The 22,426-nt window shown below is 36.1% G+C and overlaps 3 protein-coding genes across 3 annotated transcripts; all 3 read left to right on the top strand.

Moving 5' to 3' along the window:
* The first annotated feature begins 3,362 nt into the window (after positions 1-3,362).
* On the top strand, positions 3,363-3,855 carry LOC108331332 (uncharacterized). The gene has a single exon (XM_017565988.2). The coding sequence runs from the start codon at positions 3,363-3,365 to the stop codon at positions 3,753-3,755; it is 393 nt and encodes a 130-aa protein (XP_017421477.1). The 3' UTR covers positions 3,756-3,855.
* A 3,798-nt stretch (positions 3,856-7,653) lies between these two features.
* Positions 7,654-8,973, top strand: LOC108331613 (proline-rich protein 4). Its single transcript, XM_017566421.2, has 2 exons — positions 7,654-7,825; positions 8,079-8,973. The coding sequence occupies exons 1-2, from the start codon at positions 7,654-7,656 to the stop codon at positions 8,759-8,761; spliced, it is 855 nt and encodes a 284-aa protein (XP_017421910.1). The 3' UTR covers positions 8,762-8,973.
* A 1,205-nt stretch (positions 8,974-10,178) lies between these two features.
* On the top strand, positions 10,179-10,980 carry LOC108331615 (peptidyl-prolyl cis-trans isomerase 1). The gene has a single exon (XM_017566422.2). The coding sequence runs from the start codon at positions 10,280-10,282 to the stop codon at positions 10,796-10,798; it is 519 nt and encodes a 172-aa protein (XP_017421911.1). The 5' UTR covers positions 10,179-10,279; the 3' UTR covers positions 10,799-10,980.
* The last annotated feature ends 11,446 nt before the right edge of the window (positions 10,981-22,426 follow it).

Raw genomic sequence — 22,426 nt, 5'->3', positions numbered from 1 at the left:
TAAGATTAAGGATTATAATTTCGAGATCAAGATTACAAATGTTGGGCTGTTAGAAAAAAAATTAATTATAATTAATTTGTTGAAATAATTCCAATTGCTTAAAGGGGAGGAAAAAGAAGAGAAAAGAAGAAGAAAGGAAAAATTAGGGTTAAATGACGTGAAATGAAATGTGGGTGAGTTCAACCTGACTTATTACCTAATTTTGTCCCCACCAGCTCAATTATTTTCTGCAACCACCATACAGGAACTACTTTAGTTTTTGGTTTGTTTCATCTAATTCACAAAATTAATGGTTAGAAATAAGATTGGCAGACTAGTTCATTAATCGATTTACTTTAAATAATCAATCCGTAATTCGTGATTTTTTTATAAACTTTTAATACATATTTTTATATGTAATATGCATAATTCTTAGGTTAAACGAGAAGGTTGATCCATTTATGCAATGAATTTTGTGAAACAAATACAATTTATAAAAACTAAAGTCCTTTTAAAATAAGGATTATATAAATAATTTTTTATAGTAAAAATTTATGCGTTTTTTTTTTTTTTTCAAATGGCGTTTCTTCGAATACTCTAACTCTATATCTAAGAGAAGAATATAAATTAATGAAATATAATTAATCATGTGACTTGATATGATAAATTATATATGTTCATACACTAACATAATATTAATTAATTTTTAAATGGTGTTTACATATGAAATAATAATAATAGCAATAATATTTGCAGATAAATAATAATAATAATAATATTTGTATTGACTTTCTCAAAACAATTTAAGAAACATTTGTGATTTTTCTTTTTTAATATTAAAATGTTCTCTCTATGATACTGAAGTATAAGTGAAGATACATGTTTGCATTAGAATCCTCTACCACACTTAATTCTCTGCTGCTACTCTATGTTGCAGCAATACAAAGGTATACATAAATTACTATGATAATTAAAAATTAGAAACAAGTTGCAAAAGTGGAGAGAATAAAAAACTGTTTCATTTACATGCATAAAAAAATGATAAATAAACATAGATAACCTATTACTGCATTAAAAAAAATGATAAAATAAACATACATAACGTTTATTTATATTTATGGTAATAATAAATATATAAAAATTGATCTATTAATTTATGCATTTCATTATAAATTGAAATATTAAAGTGATCAAATTTAAATAAAATAATTTATATCTATACCTGTATATACATAAAAAACATCATTTCTAATATCTATATTTGTTTTCTAATTTTACTCTTTGAATAGAAGTTCTGTAAAATTAAAATAATTCTTTTTACCTTTACGTAATTGCTTTTTAAAATTTTAAAATTTAATAATTTTTTTATTTAACTTTTTAAAAGTTAATAATTCGTTTAATTACAAAACTACCTATTAAATAATTATTATTATTTACAGTAAAATTATAAAAAATATTTATATTTAATTTTATGATAATTGTGACATCCGGACACTGACGAGGGCGGGGAGTGACGCCGGTGCAAGAAGCATGGTGCAGGGACACAGACAAGGAGCGGCTCTTGGCAGCTTTGAGTGGAAAGGGTACATGGACGAATCGAACATACACCGGAAGAGATTGTGTAGGTATGGGACTATACAGTTGAAGGATAGCTTAAAGGAATTGATTTGACTATTCATACCACCAAATGCATTTGTTTTTCGGTAGCCTAACTCATAATTAAAAATAGTTATAATAAATAGAATATGCATAGTTTACGTATTTTCACTAGTGTATATAAATAAATATAATTAAATACAAACATTAATTTAGTATTTGATTAATGTTATTAATGTAATTTGATATTTTCATATAGTATTAGTTATTATATTTATAATATATTATATCATTAAATTGACTAAAATATAATTTCATTGTTAAAATATATTCATTTTACGTTTTGTTTCCACAATTTTGTTTTCTTTCCTATAAATTAACTTTTTTATTTTTTCTTTGTTACTTTCATTTAAAATCTTTTAAAAATTAGTGAATATATAATATACTGATATGATTGTGAGGGATATAGAGATATGTTGCAGCTGAGAATTGGAATATTATACTTTTTTTACTGGGATAACCTATCGCATTCACTGTTTAGTGACTCAGAATTAACTAACATTCACTATGCAAACCTACCATATCAAATACACTAAATTAAGTAGATACTTGTAGAAAAAATCATTTAAAAAAATTATATATATATATATATATATATATATATATATATATATATATATATATATATATATATATATATATATATATATATATATATATATATATATATATATATATATATATATATATATATATATATATATATATATATATATATATATATATATATATATATATATATATAAACCCTTAGTGTTTCTATATGTTTTAAGAGACAAACATAATATTAATAAAAGAGGTTACGTAAAAATGAATTAAAGAGTGATTAGTATGTAAAGTTAATTGAGATCCATTTCACATATAAAAGTTATGTTTATATTTTATTTTTATTTACAATAACAGTACAATTATAGTGAGTGAGACCTCCTTTTATATTAATGTGTGATTCTTATTTAAAAATTTAAATTTTAAAATAAAATTAATTGCACTCTAAAAATATGTAAAATTAAAATTAATATAAACACTAGACTTTAACTAATTGAAAAAAAATAACATAAATACAAATACACTAACACCTATGTTTTCAATACTAAAGAATAAACCAAATACAAACTCACTACTCATGAACATTATATAATGATGTTAATTTATTTTTTACCACTTATATATTAAAATAAAACACACTTACACACGTTAGATTAATAGTCCAATTAGAATTTATTAGAAACATAACTTGTTTTCCTTTTTCTGATAGGTAGCTTTGACATGATAACTACACGTGTCTTAATTTCAGTGGTGGGGGACTACCCTCCTAAATGGTAATGAATTGGGCAACAACCAGGTTTGCATTCACAACGTAAAAATATATTTTTTACATTTATTTTAAAAAAATTTTGATTATTTTTTTTTCTTCTTTTATAAATATAAATTTCACTTACACTATTTTATCTTTATAAATAATCGTATCATTATTTATAAAAAAAAAAAATCTAAAACTTTGTTTTACAGTACACTCTACGCTTTTTAGAATGTCCTACCTAGCTCTGTACTAACTCTAATCTTTGACTCTCATTTTAAATGGGTGACACTCACACAAATCACACACTACCAAATCATTCAGTACAAACTTTATTTCCCAAACAATCTTCTTCACGTTTAGCTATATAAATCTATAAATAAAATAGAACAAAAACTCATCAATTCCACAGCAGAAATTCTCACTTGTAATGGCACATGGTAGAAGCAGAGCCTCCTCTGTTTTGGACGGTTTCACTCTCAACCCCGTTCCATACCCCGTTTTACTAATCTTAGCACTCATCCTCTTGTTCCTGGCCATTTCATGGTATTTCTCCTATGAAGAAGTGGTTGAAGCTGCAGAAGAACAACTGGGGTGGATGCTTTTAGCCACACCGCTGCTGCTAATACTCATGGTTCGTTGGTTATCGTCTGTGGATACTTCAGAATGGTTCTTTTTCAACTCCTCGCCATGGGAGAGAAGAAGGACCACGCACAACTTTCCATCAGAGGGTACCTCTCCTTGGGGTGTTGCCGCTTTCATCCTCCTGGTTCTCGTGCTTCTGCACTATCAGTCCACTTTTCTTGATTCCTGGTTTGGTTGATTTTGTTTCGTTTCTGTTCAGATTTTCTCTGTTTCTCTACACTTTATTTTCTCTGTTTTTGTTTCACTTTATTATTTGTTAAGCGTAAAGGTTGATGCTATAGCCTGATTATTATTGTATATATATATATAAGTAGATGAATAGATGATGGTGCTCTATGAACATGAATTGCGTTGAGGTGCTTGGTAAAGATGATGATGGTGGTGGTAAACTTGCACAGAAAAAAAAAACATTTTTTTTTATCTATTTCCATTTTAAAAAAAGATAAATTAAAAAAAAACAGTATTGGTCTAATCTAAAGAACGGTTTCATTTCATACTTGCGTTACTTAAGATACTTACTATTGGTGGTCAAAACTCGTTCCAGTATTTCTGCTGAAAAGATGCTGAAGAAACGAAATGTTGTTCATTTGTCTATTTAGTTTTTGAAATAAAGTAGTTGGGCATCATTAGTTTCTTGAGAATACATATTATATTATTCTCCATTTGAGTGTAGGAAAACTTTGTCTTTACATTCCTCAGACAATCTGCGTTTTTTAAGTATTTTAAAGAGTCACTCCTCCATGGCCAGTCAACATATGCCATTGGAGAATGGAAACAATAAAACGAAAATGACAAACCCTCTTTTAAATATTTTATTCTTAAGTAACTTTGATCGTTGTTTAAATTAGCCATTTTCCCCAAAGGTAACCGCAGCCAGGGGTTACATATTAAAAGGAGTTACAAGTATATATAAGATATAAAATATAGAAAACATAAATGTGAAGTTTTGTATTTATTATTCAGTAATTACATAAAGAATGAAAATTATATTACCGTTGGAGTCATGGTCTGAATGCGTTAAAGTTGAAGGTTGCGGCAGTAGTAGAATATGAAACGATGAAGAATATTAGGAGGAGAGGTAACAAGAAGAGGAACAACTGAAAGCTGATGGCTGTGCTATGAAGCTGAGCCGTGTAGTCTTTGTAACGGGAGAAGGACAACAAGCCAATGACAATACAAAATATTGTGAGCAAATGGCCTGAAAGACCAGAACCATTGCTCATGCTTCCACCCAATTTCCATTCTGGACCCCTTCTTTTAGGGAAGAACATTTTCTCACCACACCAAGAAGCGCATGCACAAACCAGGACTCTCTCAAAACAAGCACAAACCCTGCTTGGGTTATATAGCTTCAATGTTTCTGTAATTAGGTTGGGTTTGGCATATTCTTTGAGTTTAACCAACATAGAAGTTTACGGTGGTACAAGTATTTACAACTAGCATGGCAAGGTATCTGTGTGAAGGATTGGAGGTCTTCAACACGCATTCCAAGATACAAACATCGACCAGATCAATTTAAAAAATATGTTATTATAAATGAGTTTTCTTATATATTTTGTAAGTGCATTTCACTCTTTTCTCCAACTTAATATTAAAAATTTCATTATGTATTTAAACAATCACTTATATGTATATTTTTAGAATTAAAAAAATGATTTAAGTATATGTTATTGTAAATGAGAATAGACTTTGTTTACTATATTCCATATGTGTATATATATTTTCTTATAAACACTCGTGTTTCGGCAGGATTTAGAACCCTAATCCAAAACATTCAAAGTTGTCTGCTCCGATGTCCGGTTGTGCTGTCTTCTCTCTTCTCCTTGTCCAAGCCGCGGGGGAGGATGCCTGCAAAAGACACTCCGACGCTCAAGTCAGTGACTTTGCGTAATAATCTTGTAATCAAGATTTTTCTATCAGAGTTCTCAGTTCAAGTTAAAAGTTACCTCTCTCCTTTGCCAAAAATATATTTATAAATTCTAATGAGCTTACCGTTAGATCTGACTCATTAACCACCAATGAATGACAATATTAATTGTCAATAAATGACAATTATTTTCATTAACTCCCCGACAGTTATTACTATTAATTACCTTAATGGCTGATTTAACCGATCGATTCACTGACCTGAGAGGTTTCATCGATCGGGCTGATTTTATCGATCGGTTCATTGACCTGAGAGGTATCATCGGTCGGACTGATTTTACTGATCGGTTCACTGACCTGAGAGGTATCATCGGTCGGGCTGACTCTTCTGCACTTTTATCGTTCGGTCGGCTATGAGCCCATAGTAACAACTCGATATTCTATTATGGTTTTGAATTGAAATATGAAATCTATATGCAGATATTAAGCTTGAGTTAGATTAGAATAATCAAATATAACTACAATTAAGTAAGATAACGACAATTAAATAAGATTGTGTTTGGAAATATTATAATATTATATTTTTTTCTCTTGTAAAGTGTTTAGGATTAGATGTTCAAGTTCAATTATTTATTACTAGTCCAAATATTTGTCTTCATGTTATTCTTTATCTTTAATGGGATATGTTAGGAGATTATTTACAGAAAGAATTCCGACAATTGAAGTTATTAATGCGTATTAAATGTTATTATTTACTTCTTTATTACCTCAAATTTGTATTTATACATTTTGAAATGAGTTTTGAATTAATAACAACCTAATTAGTGTTAGAGATGTCAACCTAATGTGTGGTCATATTTGTGATATAACTGATCATTTGAACCATTAGTTCAAGATTGACTAAAGAGATAAATTAAATTTATCTACCAACTTTAATACATTGATAAATAACACTATAATGAAAAATAAAAAACAATTAATGAAATTTATCTACCAACTTTAATACATTGGTAAGTAACATTATAATAAAATATAAAATAATTAGTGATGTAAACTAACAATCTACGGTTAAAGTGAAATTGAAATTTGACTTGTTTAAATAAAATGTGAATTTTGAACCTTTTAATAGAAAAAGGGATATAACTGAATACATATAGAAGAATCGTGATTAATTAATGAGAATCACAAATCTTAAAAATTATTGCTTGTAAAAATAATACTATATTTAGTTTTATTACATAATACTTGATCATTGAATTGGATAATAAATCTGACACTCCATCATTAAATTATTGATTAACAATGTGTGGATAAAACGTTGTATCGCAATTTTTGCAAAACAGTTGCTTTTCTCACTAAGACCAACAGCTTAATTAACTGGTTTATCTCAGTATTCAATGGCATCGTAACCATTACAGTGTTTATGTAATATTGTGGCAGAAAAAGTATAGCTAGCACCTCCACAGTTCCAGTGTTTTAGGTTTTTCTTCAATTAAATCCATGTGGCGGTTCACATGGTTTAAACCAGACCACAGTTAAAGATTAACCAATGTAGTCTGTTGGCATAAGATTTCGTAACACATGCATGTGTGGTCATATGTTGGTTTATCTTAAATCTATTAAATGTACAAGTCAATGGAAGATAAATTTGTACTACCACTCTTTCTCGTTTTACAGAAAGTATTCATTTTTTTCTTCTAGATCATGAACATGTTGTAATAGTGAAAATTAGACTATTTGATCTTTAATACAATTATAGTATTTTAAATGGTATTTCTATAATTGTATTTTTTTATAAAATGAAATATAAAAAATAAGTAAAATCCTTATACAAATTCGTGATCTTTTAAATTTTTGAAACTCTGGTTAAACTGTAATAGATTACATGTCACATTATTAGCAGAGCTCCTGAACATTGTAAAGTAACATAGCCAAATTATCTAGTTGTAAAAGAAATATACTAGTTGTAAGTGATTTATTGGAGCTATCTGGTAGGTTGAGACAGATATTCATAAAGATGCATTAAGCATTTGGTTGAGGGCCGATGCATCAATGATAAATAAAGCCATTTTTAATGTAATTTCACAGTCAGTAAGCCATCCATTCGTTATAAATTAAGCTCTCCAATCTCAATCTGCTTCATCCTTTCATCTCTTCCAACTCTGCCTTATTCTTTCATCTGCTGTTCTTCGTTTCCGTTTCCATTTCCAATGCAAATTTTCATCCACCTCCAAGGTCCACTAGTCTGCTTCTGTCTGTTGTCTGTGTTTTTTGTGGTGAGAAGCTCCAGCAATGAATACCACAGGACGGTCCAGGTAGTTGGCCAAGGAGAATGCGCAGACTGCAGCCATAACAACATTAAGACTAATCACGCTTTCTCAGGTAGCTTGTCTTATAATATATCAGTATATGCTTAGTATAATAGCAATGATATATATATATATATATATATATATATATATATATATATATTTATATATTCACAAATCCATTTAACTATATAACTCTGTTTAATTCTTCAATCATTCATTCATATATTATACAATAAACTATTGGTTTTTACCTTTTATTTATGCTACTAGCTATTATGAAGCCTAATTCTATAATATAAGAATCCTGTGCATTACCTGTGTAGGACTACGTGTAGCGGTAAACTGTAAGTCACCTCATGGACACTACAGCACGAGAGGGGTGGGTGTCCTTGATGAACATGGAAACTTCAAAGTATCCCTTCCACAGGACATGGTAGAAGATGGTGAGCTAAAAGAAGATTGCTACGCTCAGCTGCATAGTGCATCAGCCGAACCATGCCCTTCGCATGGAAACTCAAAAATTGTGACTGAGTCAGTATCGGAAGATACACACACCCTTAAGCCTGCTGCTGGAAAACTCAGATTCTCATCAGCTATTTGCACTTCAGCCTTCTTCTGGCATTTCTTCAAACACCCTGAGTTCCCCTTCCCTCCCAAAGATGACCACCCAATAGACCCTCTTCCTCCTCCTGTGCGGCCAGTCCATAAGGAACCTCTTCCTCCAACACCAACATATAAGAAACCTCCTACTAATTCTCCATCTCCGGTTACCAAGAAGCCATACCCGCCAAAGGAAAAGACACCTTCTTCTCCCACTCCCATTTATAGGCCTCTTCCTCCTACCACTCCCATTTCTGATCCCTCTCCTACTACGCCGCCATTTTTCAAATCATTTCCTCCTTTCCCATTCAACAAGAAGCCGTGCCCACCTCTAATTCCCAACATGGAACCTCCAAACTACTTTCAACACCCATGGTTTGGAAATTGGCCCCCTTCTCATTCATAGGCCACTGATCATTGCACTAGCTTGGAGTTGACTTTTTGTGTTAGCAATGACGTTGGGATTGATTATTTTCAAATAAAATCCATGTCCGTGGATGGAGAAAGAGAGCAGAGAATAACAAATGATTGAGCAATGTTGTCTGAGAATGTTTTGGTTTGTTGATGAATTTGAATGTGATGAGTTAATTAATAAGTAAAGATTTCTGTTTTAATTAATCTTGTAAAAGTGCTTCTAAAATAATTCTTTATGATTATTTGCGGTGGCAGAGTGTAATTTTTCAGATGCTGGATTAGCTAGCTATGTTTGTCATCGTTTAAGATAGGGTCATACAAAACGATAGAGTGAATAAAAAAATAATAAAAAAAAGCAAGAATAAAAAATTAGATTGTTTAGATGATTGAAGAAAGAGTGGATAAAAGATGAAAACAAAGTTCAAATTTTATAAATCTACGTGATTGATCTTAAAAAAAATTGAAAAGAGGGTTAAAACTTTATAAAATGAATGTGATTGATAAAAAAATATGGTTGTTGATTATAGTTTATAATTATTATTTTTTCATGCTTTTAATTTAGATAATAATAGCTATTTTTTCTTCTTTTGAACTTAATATTTTCTCTCTTCTTATCACATAATTTCATATTGCAGTGTTTATTTTAATATAATATTTTCTTTGATTATAAAATTTAATTACTTGAATAATTTCACTATTCACTCTTTAAATTTATTTACTTTTATAAAAAAAAATTATCTTTATATAATAAAATCCTAGTTAAATAAATGAATTTAGGCATTCAATATGATATTATTGAAATATTTACTACTTTCTTAATTAACTGTCTTTTTGTGATATTAGAATAATTTTCTATTTCGTCAATAGCATAATTCATTTTGCGTTATTTGTATCTTAAAGAAAAAAAAATTGAAAATTCCTTCTGCACCCTTTTTTCTTCTTCATGCACCCCGTGAATAATGATAACATGAAATTGCCTCTCATTAAGGGATTTTTTGCGGTTTGCCCATTTGTAATATATTTTCTGATCTAGAAAATATATTTTGGATTGTATAATTGGAATACGATAACATTATTGCACTTTGGAATATAATTCTCAATTCGAAAATATCTTTTGGATTGAACCATCTAGAATATGTTTTTTTTTATTGTATTCCATATTAATATATTTCTGAATTTAGAAATACATATGTAATCTGAAACATATTTAAAAAATATATATTATTTTTCTACTAAAAAAAATATGAAAAAATTGCTGATTTTTGACATAAAGTAATTTAAATATACTGATATTAAAAAGTATTGATGTGAAAGAAAAGAAAGTGCCTGGTCTATGAGTGGGAGAAAGGAAGGGAGAAATAAGATGGATCCGATCTTAACTGTAGTGAGTTCACCTATTGAGAGGGAGCCACGTGTCCAAATAGAACAGCATCGCACTATTTATACTTCTTCCCCTTCTCTAACCCAGTAAGTCACTTTTAATCTCTCTCAATTCAATTGCAACGCAACAATGCCCAATCCTAAGGTCTTCTTCGACATGACCATCGGAGGCCAACCTGCCGGCCGCATAGTCATGGAGCTCTTCGCGGACACCACTCCCCGAACCGCCGAGAACTTCCGCGCCCTCTGCACCGGCGAGAAGGGAGTAGGCCGCAGCGGCAAGCCCCTCCACTACAAGGGATCCGCCTTCCACCGCGTCATCCCCAACTTCATGTGCCAGGGCGGAGACTTCACCGCCGGGAACGGCACCGGTGGTGAGTCCATTTACGGCTCGAAGTTTGCGGACGAAAACTTCATCAAGAAGCACACAGGTCCAGGCATTCTATCGATGGCGAACGCGGGACCGGGTACGAATGGATCTCAGTTCTTCATCTGCACCGTTAAGACGGAGTGGCTGGACGGGAAGCACGTGGTGTTCGGGGAGGTGGTGGAGGGCCTTGACGTGGTGAAGGACATCGAGAAGGTGGGATCCAGCTCCGGCAAGACCGCCAAACCCGTCGTCGTCGCTGACTGTGGGCAACTCTCCTAATGCTCATGCAAACGGTGTCGTTTTACTGCTTTCTCTTATTTTATTTTAGTCTGTTGGAGTTGAGTGATTTGAGGTATTTCTGTTAGGGTTGCCACGGCGGAGTATTTCTTCCTATCATAAAACTCATGCTGCTGCTGTGCTACATTAAATAAAATTAGGTTTAATAATTTTTTAATCTTTAATTCCTACTTCTTTTTTGCTTTTTCAACATAATTTTCGGCTTTCTTTAATATTTTATTCGTTACTATTTAATCCTCCACGCTACTTATACAATCTATAACAGTAATAAATTATTGTTCATTGTTTACAATTTTTATTAATATATGTAGTTTTCACTTAATGAAATGATTTCCATTTTTTTGCTAAATACTAAACAAAGCAATAACTCTTCATTCCTATATTAGGACATAAACAATATTTTAAAACACTGGTTTTATCTTCTACAGAATCGTAAGGTATTGTTTTGAAAGGTTTTAAAACGTAAAAATTGAATTTCAATGAAAAATATTTCATAATTTCAATTATATCAATAAAATTAATTTAGTTTTAAATATAGTAATTTGATGCAAAAATTGCAATATCATTTTAAATAAATAATATAATTTAAAAAAAAAACATGTAGAATTATATTTCTCCATTTATCTTTTAAAACAACCTAACAAAAATAATTAAATCAATATAAAAAACAATTAAAAAACAAGTAGATATCAACATATTTTTATCTGTTCTTCACTCAAATACATCTATATTAAGATAAATTTCTAATTTTTCTTGTCATGTAATCAAAATACCTGTTAATGTAATCAAAATATCTCGAGCTAAGGAGATTAACTCTACTTGAACCCTCCTTGTTATCTGTCTCCTCTGTCTCCCCTCAGCCTCCTCGTATGTCTCCTCAATTAAAGAATCCTCAGCTGAAGAATCCATAGCCAGCTCCTCAGAATTATTATAGGTATGACCTATAAGTTAGTAATTGTCACACATGACACATACAATCTTCTCCAAACATTAAATTAAAAAATGAAATCTCACGTGATAAAAATATATTCTCGAAACATTCAATTAAAAAATGAAATATAATAATTTGATGCAAAATTGCAATATTATTTTTAATAAATAATATAATTTTAAAAAAACATGTAGAATTATATTATAAGTTTATAATCTGGTTTGATCTAAATTAGTCTAAACTTTTAAATAAGAGAGGAAACTTATTAATTTAATGATCTTTGATTTAATTTAGATTACCAAGTGTTTTATTGATTAGATTTATTTTGTATGAATTTTAGACTATTCTGTTGAACCAAATCACAATATAAATTATGCCTCTTGTAACATGTGAGATCTCGGTAAACTAAAAACGTAATTAGGTGTCAAATCAGTATTAATTTAGCTGATGAATCACCTAGTTGCTTCCATAAATGAGCCGCGCCACACGTCCCAGGCATTAATTGCGCGCTGAACGCTGCCTGCATGAACGCCATTTGTCACGATGGAAGTTTTGGAAGTCTGAGTGGAGGTGCAGGTGTCCGACAGTGAGACGCTCGTTCGTCTGGAATTGGAAGGAACAAAAATGATTTTTTCGAAAACCCTTCCGCTCACCTGCATCACTCGTCTTCTTCCTCAGAACCAAACCTTCCATTTTCTCTGATCTCTCTCTAAAACCAGTTGCCCTTCTCTCTTCTGTAACTCATCTTCTTCTTCTCCGATTCACTTTCCAGGACCATAGGAACGTTCGTCCAGCTGTGATCTTTCATTTAGACCGAACAGAACTTGGATCGGAACTGGTAAGTTTTCCTTTCTACACGTCGTCCTCTCTGGTTTCATGCGAACCCTAGTTTGGTTGCATGCATGAGTTCTAGGTCTGAATCATGTTGATTTTTGGTGTCTTAGATTTACGTGGGAACTGTTGAGCGAAACCTGGGTGTAAGACGTGGTTAGAGGAAACCCTAAAATCTTGTTGTTGGGAGTACACTGCTATCCAGGTAAGGGAAGCTTACATATATTTAAATTTATACGTGTATGATTGTATGAAAGCATGATGTGGGTTGTCTGTATGAAATTTCTGTATACGTGTTTTCTGGATCTGCATGAACGAACCCTGTTGTGCTGTTATGAATGTTTGCTGATATGATTTCTGGGTTGTTGAACTGCATGCTGGTTGGAACGTATGAGTGATGGATGAATACTATAATGTATGAATCGTTAATATGTTGATTATTGAATATGAATTAATCTGGAAGTGAAAGTATAAAGTTCATTGATTTGAGATTCATTTGAAGTATAAAGTATAAGTTAAATTGTTGAAATCTGGAAAATTGTTAAGGTTGAGAAATCTGCACTTAAATCATGTCTTTGATAAATGACGCTCGTCACTGTACGGTCTTAAACCGTTCGGTTTCCTCTTAAAATAACTTAGAATGGGATTCCTTCATTTGGAAAGAATTCTGCTCGTGAACGAGCGTCCCTATTTAAATATTTGAGAGCGTTCGACCTTATGTCGAGCGTTCGTCTGTGAGAGCGTTCGACCTCATGTCGAGCGTTCGTCTTTGAGAGCGTCCGACCTTATGTCGAACGATTGTCTGTAAGAGCGTTCGACCTTATGTCGAGCGTTCGTCTTTGATAGCGTTCGACCTCATGTCGAGCGTTCGTCTTTGATAGCGTTCGACCTCATGTCGAGCGTTCGTCTTTGATAGCGTTCGACCTCATGTCGAGCGTTCGTCTTTGATATCGTTCGGCCTCATGTCGAGCGTTCGTCTTTGAGAGCGTCCGACCTTATGTCGAACGATCGTTCTAAATCGCGCAAGGTCTCCTATCAAGCGCTCGTACAACTGAATAAGTATTTGATTTTAAACAGCGTTCGTCCTGAATTTGAAATAGCGTTCGTCCTGATCTCAAATAGCGTTCGTCTATACAGTTAATTAACGTTCGTCTTTTAGAGAAGTGTAATTGAGAATGAAAATGTGATGTTGAGGAAAATATAAAATGGGCGAATTATATATGAGGTGAAGTTATGATATTGATATTTGAACGAGCGTTCCAAGGAGGAACGACTCTGATTTCTATTGGATATTAAATTTGGTAAAGTATGACTGTGGATGAGTTAAGACTCGCTGTCCATCCTGATGTTCCGTGATACGCCTCTTCAAGTAGAAGGGGGTATTCATGTGTGGGAACGGCAGGAGGTCCTTAGTCCATAAGTTAACATGGGCGACGTAAGAACGGACTTACCTCGAGTGGCAGCTGTTTGGTGTATCCCAGTTACTACATCACTCGGGTGCAAGGACGCTTGTAACTACACAGATTCATACAGTCCGGACGGTCGGTCTAGCATTATTATTATCTTTATGTTTGATTGATGTTATGCGTATATGAGTTGATTGTATGATGGTTTGAATAAAGATGTTGAAGTATGAATTTAAATTACGTAAGCTTACCCTTTCGTTTTTCCATTGTGTTGTCTGCTGTTCATGTACGTTCGTCCTGTCTTGCAATGATCATCCGTTGTGGATGTGAGCAGATGGTGGTACATCCCTTGAAGAAATGCTGGAAGAAGAAAATTTGGACGATGTCAATCTGATGGAAGTTGATGTAAAGGCCGAGCCTTAGAGCGCTCGTAGATGTTAGCTCCTTTTTGGACGTTCGGTTATTTTTGTAAAACCGTTCGTTCTGATTTATTTTCCTGTTTCTCTGAAACGCTCGTTATTTTGTACTGTAGCCGTTCGGCTTTGACTCTTGATCTCTGTTAAATTTTAAAGACTGTTTTACTGTACTGTTAATTGTAATTAATCCTGATTTATGGTAATTATGATATTTTGGGATGTTACATTAGTGGTATCAGAGCAGTTTTGTTCTCTTAAGGACGTTGTAGGGTTATGAGTGCACTGTGTTTTTGCTGTGTGCTTATTGCATGTTTAATGAGTTATTGTTATTTAACTCTTGGACATATCTAACGCTCGTTTTTCTCTGTATCCAGAGAACGAATGGCACCTAGACTCCCTCCTCCCCCGCAGCCTAACGAACCTGATGCGTCCAACAACGCTAGGTTGTTGGAGACGGTGATAGACCGCTTACAGCAACAAAATACGACCCTCATGGAGCAAAACGCCACTCTGATGCAGCAAAACCAAGCTGCTATGCAGAGCTTGGAGTCCTCTCGTGCAAATTCTGAGACCACGCAGAGGCAGTTGATGGAGATACTTGCAGCAACTAGAGGTGCGTCTGGAGCATCCTCTTCAAACGCTGCTCAACCAAATGCTGAATGGAGCTTGGAGAGTTTCCTCCAACACCATCCGGCTAAGTTCAGTGGGAAGGGTCTCCCAGATGAAGCAGATCAATGGTTAAGGGATATAGAGAAAATTTTCAATGCCAAGAGATGCCCAGATGAGAATAGATTAGCGTACGCGGAGTATCTGTTGACGGGAGAAGCAAGTCATTGGTGGACGAGCGCGAGAGCCATTCTCGCAGACGCACGACAGCCGGTCACTTGGGAAGTGTTTAGGGCTAAGTTTTATGAAGAATACTTTCCGGACAGCGTTCGGTTTGCGAAGGAGGTAGAATTTCTACAACTGGTTCAAGGAGGTATGTCTGTCTCCGAATACACCAATAAGTTCAAGCATCTCGTCAGATTCAATACCATGGCCACAAGTGAAGTATGGCAGTGTAGAAAGTTTGAAAACGGATTGCGGAGCGACTTGAAAGTGTTGATATCCAGTTTGTGTATCCGAACGTTCCCTGCTATGGTTGAGAGAGCCAAGGTCTTGGAGAGGAACATGGCAGAAGCGGAACGTCAGAAGAGGTCGCAACAAGTGAGTAGAGGACCAATCGTGTCCAGGGGAGGTGCTGTACAGAGGAGACCTCCTTACGCTCGTCCAAATCAGTCTTCTCAGACGAGCGGATCTCAAGCAGTAGTTCCTGTCGGACAGTCTGGGCAGGGAGGTGTTGTTTGTTTCCGGTGTGGAGGGCCACATTATAGGTCTTCATGCCCTCAGTTGGTGGGAGTCAAGCACTGTAATAGTTGTGGGAGAAACGGACACTCGGATCATGAGTGCAATATGAGTGGGTGTGCGGTGATGAGGCCACCCAATGCTGGAAGGAATCAGGCGAGAGGAGGACGAGCCCAAGCAAGTGGGCGAGTATATGCTATAACGAGCGCGGAGGCAGCGAGCTCAGGTAACCTTGTAATTGGTGAATGCATGCTGTATGGTAGATCATGCTGTGCTTTGTTTGATTCGGGGGCGACGCACTCCTTCATCTCGAAGGCGTGTGTTGAAAAACTGGGATTAAAAGTGAGTGAGATGTTGTGTGATTTGGTAGTGTCTACCCCAGCAGCTGGTGAGGTTAGGACGTCCACTATGTGCGTCAAGTGTCCTATAGAAGTGGAGGGACGTAAGTTTAAGGTTAGCCTCATCTGCTTACCTCTTCAAGGTTTGGAGGTGATTTTAGGAATGGATTGGTTGGCTGCCAATCGCATTCTTATTGATTGTGGAGCGAAGGAGTTAATTTTTCCTGGTGAAGAAGAAGAAGTACTTTCAGTAACGCTCGGTCAGCTAAAAGAAGATATTATGGAGGGCGCGTCCTGCTTCTTGATCATGACGCATGAAGACCGAGAGAGTGCGGATGAGAACTTTGAGCGTTCGTCCAATAAGTGTACTGAAGGACGAACGGTTGTGGACGAATTCCAGGATGTCTTTCCAGAAGAGATCCCTGGACTACCTCCTGTGCGTGAGGTTGAATTCACCATTGATCTGGTGACAACAGCAGCCCCTATATCTGTTCAACCGTACCGTATGGCGCCTGCAGAGTTGGTTGAACTCAAAAAGCAGATTGAGGAACTAATGGAAAAGCAATTCATAAGACCAAGCGTGTCACCATGGGGAGCGCCTGTGCTCTTAGTAAAGAAGAAGGATGGCAGCTCTCGGTTATGCATAGACTACAGGCAATTGAACAAGCTAACCATCAAGAACAAATACCCGTTGCCAAGGATTGACGACTTGTTGGATCAACTGCATGGGGCAACAGTGTTCTCTAAGATTGATTTGCGCTCGGGATATCACCAAATCAGAGTGAAGGAGGACGACATCCAGAAGACCGCATTCAGGTCGCGTTATGGACACTACGAGTACGTAGTGATGCCTTTTGGAGTAACAAACGCTCCTGTTGTGTTCATGGATTATATGAACCGCATTTTCCGGCCATATCTGGATAAGTTCGTGGTCGTTTTTATAGATGATATTCTCATCTACTCTAAGACGCAAGCTGAACATGAAGAACACTTGAGGGCAGTGCTGAGCGTGTTGAGGGAAAAGGAATTGTATGCCAAACTGTCCAAGTGTGAATTCTGGATGAAGGAGGTGCAATTTCTGGGACATATTGTGTCCGCTGGAGGGATCTCGGTAGATCCAGCAAAGGTACGAGCGGTTAGGGATTGGGAACGTCCGCGTTCAGTCACGGAGGTGAGAAGCTTCGTTGGTCTTGCGGGCTACTATAGACGTTTCATAGAGGGATTCGCCAAGATAGTGGCTCCGCTTACCCAATTGACTAGAAAGGATCAGCCATTCGCATTGACTGATCTGTGTGAAGAGCGTTTCCAGGAGTTGAAAGTGAAGTTGACGAGCGCCCCTGTACTAGTTATTCCGGACACGTCTAAACCGTTTGAAGTCTATTGCGACGCTTCTCATCAAGGTCTGGGTTGTGTTTTGATGCAAGAGAGGCGAGCGGTAGCGTATGCGTCTCGGCAGTTGAGGATTCACGAGAGGAATTACCCAACGCACGACCTGGAGTTGGCAGCGGTCGTTTTTGCACTGAAGATCTGGAGACATTTCTTGTATGGATCCACGTTCCAAGTCTTCAGTGATCACAAGAGTCTCAAGTATCTCTTTGATCAGAAGGAGTTGAATATGAGACAAAGGAGGTGGCTTGAGTTCTTGAAGGATTATGATTTCGAGCTGCTCTATCATCCAGGAAAAGCAAACGTGGTAGCGGACGCTCTAAGCAGAAAAGTGGTGCATATGTCGTCTATGATGGTACGCGAGCTGAGCTTGGTGGAGAGTTTCAGAGATCTAAGGCTGCAGTTTGAGTTAGAACCGAACAGCATCAAGTGCTGTAACCTTAGAATATCTAGCAACGTGTTCGACCGAATCTGGATGAAACAACGGGAGGATGAAAAGCTATTGGAGATTTTAAGCGCGCTCGGTACGGATCAGGCCAAACATTTCAACGCTGGAACGGACGGCATGTTACGTTACATGGGTCGGACGTGCATTCCTAATGATGGCGAGCTGAAGCGGATCATACTGGAGGAAGCGCATCATAGCCGTCTTAGCATACACCCCGGTATGACTAAGATGTATCAAGACCTCCGGAAATCATTTTGGTGGCCTGGAATGAAGAGTGATATAGCTCGTTTTGTGACATCTTGCTTGACCTGTCAGCGTGCAAAGGCTGAACACCTAAGACCAGGTGGATTACTTCAACCATTGGAGATTCCAGAATGGAAGTGGGATAGCATCTCCATGGATTTCGTGACTCATCTACCACGGACGGTTAGGAATCATGACTCAATCTGGGTGATCGTGGACAGACTAACGAAGAGCGCCCATTTCCTGCCCGTGAACTTGAAGATGTCAATGACCAACCTAGCCAAGTTATATATCAAGGAGATCGTTCGTCTTCATGGAGTGCCTTCAAGCATCATTTCTGACCGAGACACGAGATTCACATCTCGGTTTTGGCAATCATTACAAGGCGAGTTGGGGAGCAGGCTGCAGATGAGTTCAGCATATCATCCGCAAACGGACGGCCAATCCGAACGTACTATCCAGACGCTAGAAGATTTATTGAGGACGTGCGTCCTAGACCACTTAGGCGCATGGGATGAGGTCTTGCCACTGGTGGAGTTCACGTACAACAACAGTTTCCAGGCGAGCATTGGAATGGCACCGTTCGAAGCACTCTATGGGAGGAAATGTCGAACGCCACTTTGCTGGTTCCAAGAGGGAGAGAACGTACTAACTGGACCTGAACTCATCCAGCAAACAACCGAGAAGGTTAAGTTGATCCAAGATAGATTGAGGACGTCTTTGAGCAGGCAGAAATCCTATGCGGATAGAAGAAGAAGACCATTGGAGTTTGCGGCAGGAGACCATGTGTTCTTGAGACTCAATCCGATCACTGGAGTAGGCAGAGTCGTTCGTCCAAAGAAGTTATCTCCTAAGTTCATAGGACCATATCAGATTTTGAAGAAGATAGGACCAGTAGCCTACGAGCTTGCCTTGCCTCCTCAACTCTCAAATCTTCATCCTGTTTTCCACGTATCTCAACTTCGAAAGTACATTGCTAATCCTTCTCATGTGTTGGAATTGGAGGACATCCAGTTGTTGCCAGACCGAACGTTGGAGTTACAACCAGTCCGCATTGAAGATGTTCGCACCAAGCTATACAAAGGAAAAGACGTTCGATTAGTGAAAGTTGTGTGGGATGCCAAGACTGGAGATTCAACGTGGGAAGTGGAGAGTGCAATGAAGGACTTGTATCCTAATCTGTTTCTGGGTGAGTCTCTAATTTTCGAGGTCGAAAATTTTTGTAGATAGGTGGATTGTGAGATCCCGGTAAACTAAAAACGTAATTAGGTGTCAAATCAGTATTAATTTAGCTGATGAATCACCTAGTTGCTTCCATAAATGAGCCGCGCCACACGTCCCAGGCATTAATTGCGCGCTGAACGCTGCCTGCATGAACGCCATTTGTCACGATGGAAGTTTTGGAAGTCTGAGTGGAGGTGCAGGTGTCCGACAGTGAGACGCTCGTTCGTCTGGAATTGGAAGGAACAAAAATGATTTTTTCGAAAACCCTTCCGCTCACCTGCATCACTCGTCTTCTTCCTCAGAACCAAACCTTCCATTTTCTCTGATCTCTCTCTAAAACCAGTTGCCCTTCTCTCTTCTGTAACTCATCTTCTTCTTCTCCGATTCACTTTCCAGGACCATAGGAACGTTCGTCCAGCTGTGATCTTTCATTTAGACCGAACAGAACTTGGATCGGAACTGGTAAGTTTTCCTTTCTACACGTCGTCCTCTCTGGTTTCATGCGAACCCTAGTTTGGTTGCATGCATGAGTTCTAGGTCTGAATCATGTTGATTTTTGGTGTCTTAGATTTACGTGGGAACTGTTGAGCGAAACCTGGGTGTAAGACGTGGTTAGAGGAAACCCTAAAATCTTGTTGTTGGGAGTACACTGCTATCCAGGTAAGGGAAGCTTACATATATTTAAATTTATACGTGTATGATTGTATGAAAGCATGATGTGGGTTGTCTGTATGAAATTTCTGTATACGTGTTTTCTGGATCTGCATGAACGAACCCTGTTGTGCTGTTATGAATGTTTGCTGATATGATTTCTGGGTTGTTGAACTGCATGCTGGTTGGAACGTATGAGTGATGGATGAATACTATAATGTATGAATCGTTAATATGTTGATTATTGAATATGAATTAATCTGGAAGTGAAAGTATAAAGTTCATTGATTTGAGATTCATTTGAAGTATAAAGTATAAGTTAAATTGTTGAAATCTGGAAAATTGTTAAGGTTGAGAAATCTGCACTTAAATCATGTCTTTGATAAATGACGCTCGTCACTGTACGGTCTTAAACCGTTCGGTTTCCTCTTAAAATAACTTAGAATGGGATTCCTTCATTTGGAAAGAATTCTGCTCGTGAACGAGCGTCCCTATTTAAATCTTTGAGAGCGTTCGACCTTATGTCGAGCGTTCGTCTGTGAGAGCGTTCGACCTCATGTCGAGCGTTCGTCTTTGAGAGCGTCCGACCTTATGTCGAACGATTGTCTGTAAGAGCGTTCGACCTTATGTCGAGCGTTCGTCTTTGATAGCGTTCGACCTCATGTCGAGCGTTCGTCTTTGATAGCGTTCGACCTCATGTCGAGCGTTCGTCTTTGATAGCGTTCGACCTCATGTCGAGCGTTCGTCTTTGATATCGTTCGGCCTCATGTCGAGCGTTCGTCTTTGAGAGCGTCCGACCTTATGTCGAACGATCGTTCTAAATCGCGCAAGGTCTCCTATCAAGCGCTCGTACAACTGAATAAGTATTTGATTTTAAACAGCGTTCGTCCTGAATTTGAAATAGCGTTCGTCCTGATCTCAAATAGCGTTCGTCTATACAGTTAATTAACGTTCGTCTTTTAGAGAAGTGTAATTGAGAATGAAAATGTGATGTTGAGGAAAATATAAAATGGGCGAATTATATATGAGGTGAAGTTATGATATTGATATTTGAACGAGCGTTCCAAGGAGGAACGACTCTGATTTCTATTGGATATTAAATTTGGTAAAGTATGACTGTGGATGAGTTAAGACTCGCTGTCCATCCTGATGTTCCGTGATACGCCTCTTCAAGTAGAAGGGGGTATTCATGTGTGGGAACGGCAGGAGGTCCTTAGTCCATAAGTTAACATGGGCGACGTAAGAACGGACTTACCTCGAGTGGCAGCTGTTTGGTGTATCCCAGTTACTACATCACTCGGGTGCAAGGACGCTTGTAACTACACAGATTCATACAGTCCGGACGGTCGGTCTAGCATTATTATTATCTTTATGTTTGATTGATGTTATGCGTATATGAGTTGATTGTATGATGGTTTGAATAAAGATGTTGAAGTATGAATTTAAATTACGTAAGCTTACCCTTTCGTTTTTCCATTGTGTTGTCTGCTGTTCATGTACGTTCGTCCTGTCTTGCAATGATCATCCGTTGTGGATGTGAGCAGATGGTGGTACATCCCTTGAAGAAATGCTGGAAGAAGAAAATTTGGACGATGCCAATCTGATGGAAGTTGATGTAAAGGCCGAGCCTTAGAGCGCTCGTAGATGTTAGCTCCTTTTTGGACGTTCGGTTATTTTTGTAAAACCGTTCGTTCTGATTTATTTTCCTGTTTCTCTGAAACGCTCGTTATTTTGTACTGTAGCCGTTCGGCTTTGACTCTTGATCTCTGTTAAATTTTAAAGACTGTTTTACTGTACTGTTAATTGTAATTAATCCTGATTTATGGTAATTATGATATTTTGGGATGTTACATAACAGATATAATTAGAGAGTTTTTTAGTGTTTGTCAGAGACTTAGATTACATATGTGTTTTGTTTGTAAATTCTCAATTTTAGATAAACAAGGTATTTTAATTTAAATATAAAATGAAGCAAATATTAAACTAGTTTTTGGAGTTATTGAATGAAATATATTTATGGAAAAATATTTTTTTAAGAAAAAAACAATACAACACTCACGCACGTATTATAGATAAACTGTGGTAAGTCTGGATTAATTTATTATTTTAGTTATGTTTTCAGTTTGTATAATCTGGATGCATTTAATTCATGACTTCGATAAATATAATCTAATCAAATTAATTTTTTGTGTGAATTAGATTAGATGGGTAACTAGATCGAGTTGAGTTTTATTTATATCTAACTATAATTGGATTGAGCAAAGAGTTAATGAATATTAAATTTAATGAATCCGATTCTACGATAAATGTATAATAAAAAAATTATTTATCTAATTATATCATAAAAAAATGTATATTACATTATATATATAGATATATATGTTATAAACAT

Source organism: Vigna angularis, chromosome 4 (assembly GCF_016808095.1).
Source record: "Vigna angularis cultivar LongXiaoDou No.4 chromosome 4, ASM1680809v1, whole genome shotgun sequence".
In the NCBI taxonomy this organism is placed as follows: domain Eukaryota; kingdom Viridiplantae; phylum Streptophyta; class Magnoliopsida; order Fabales; family Fabaceae; genus Vigna; species Vigna angularis.
Note: the sequence above shows the minus strand (reverse complement) of the source record. Positions and strands in the feature narration are given on the sequence as shown.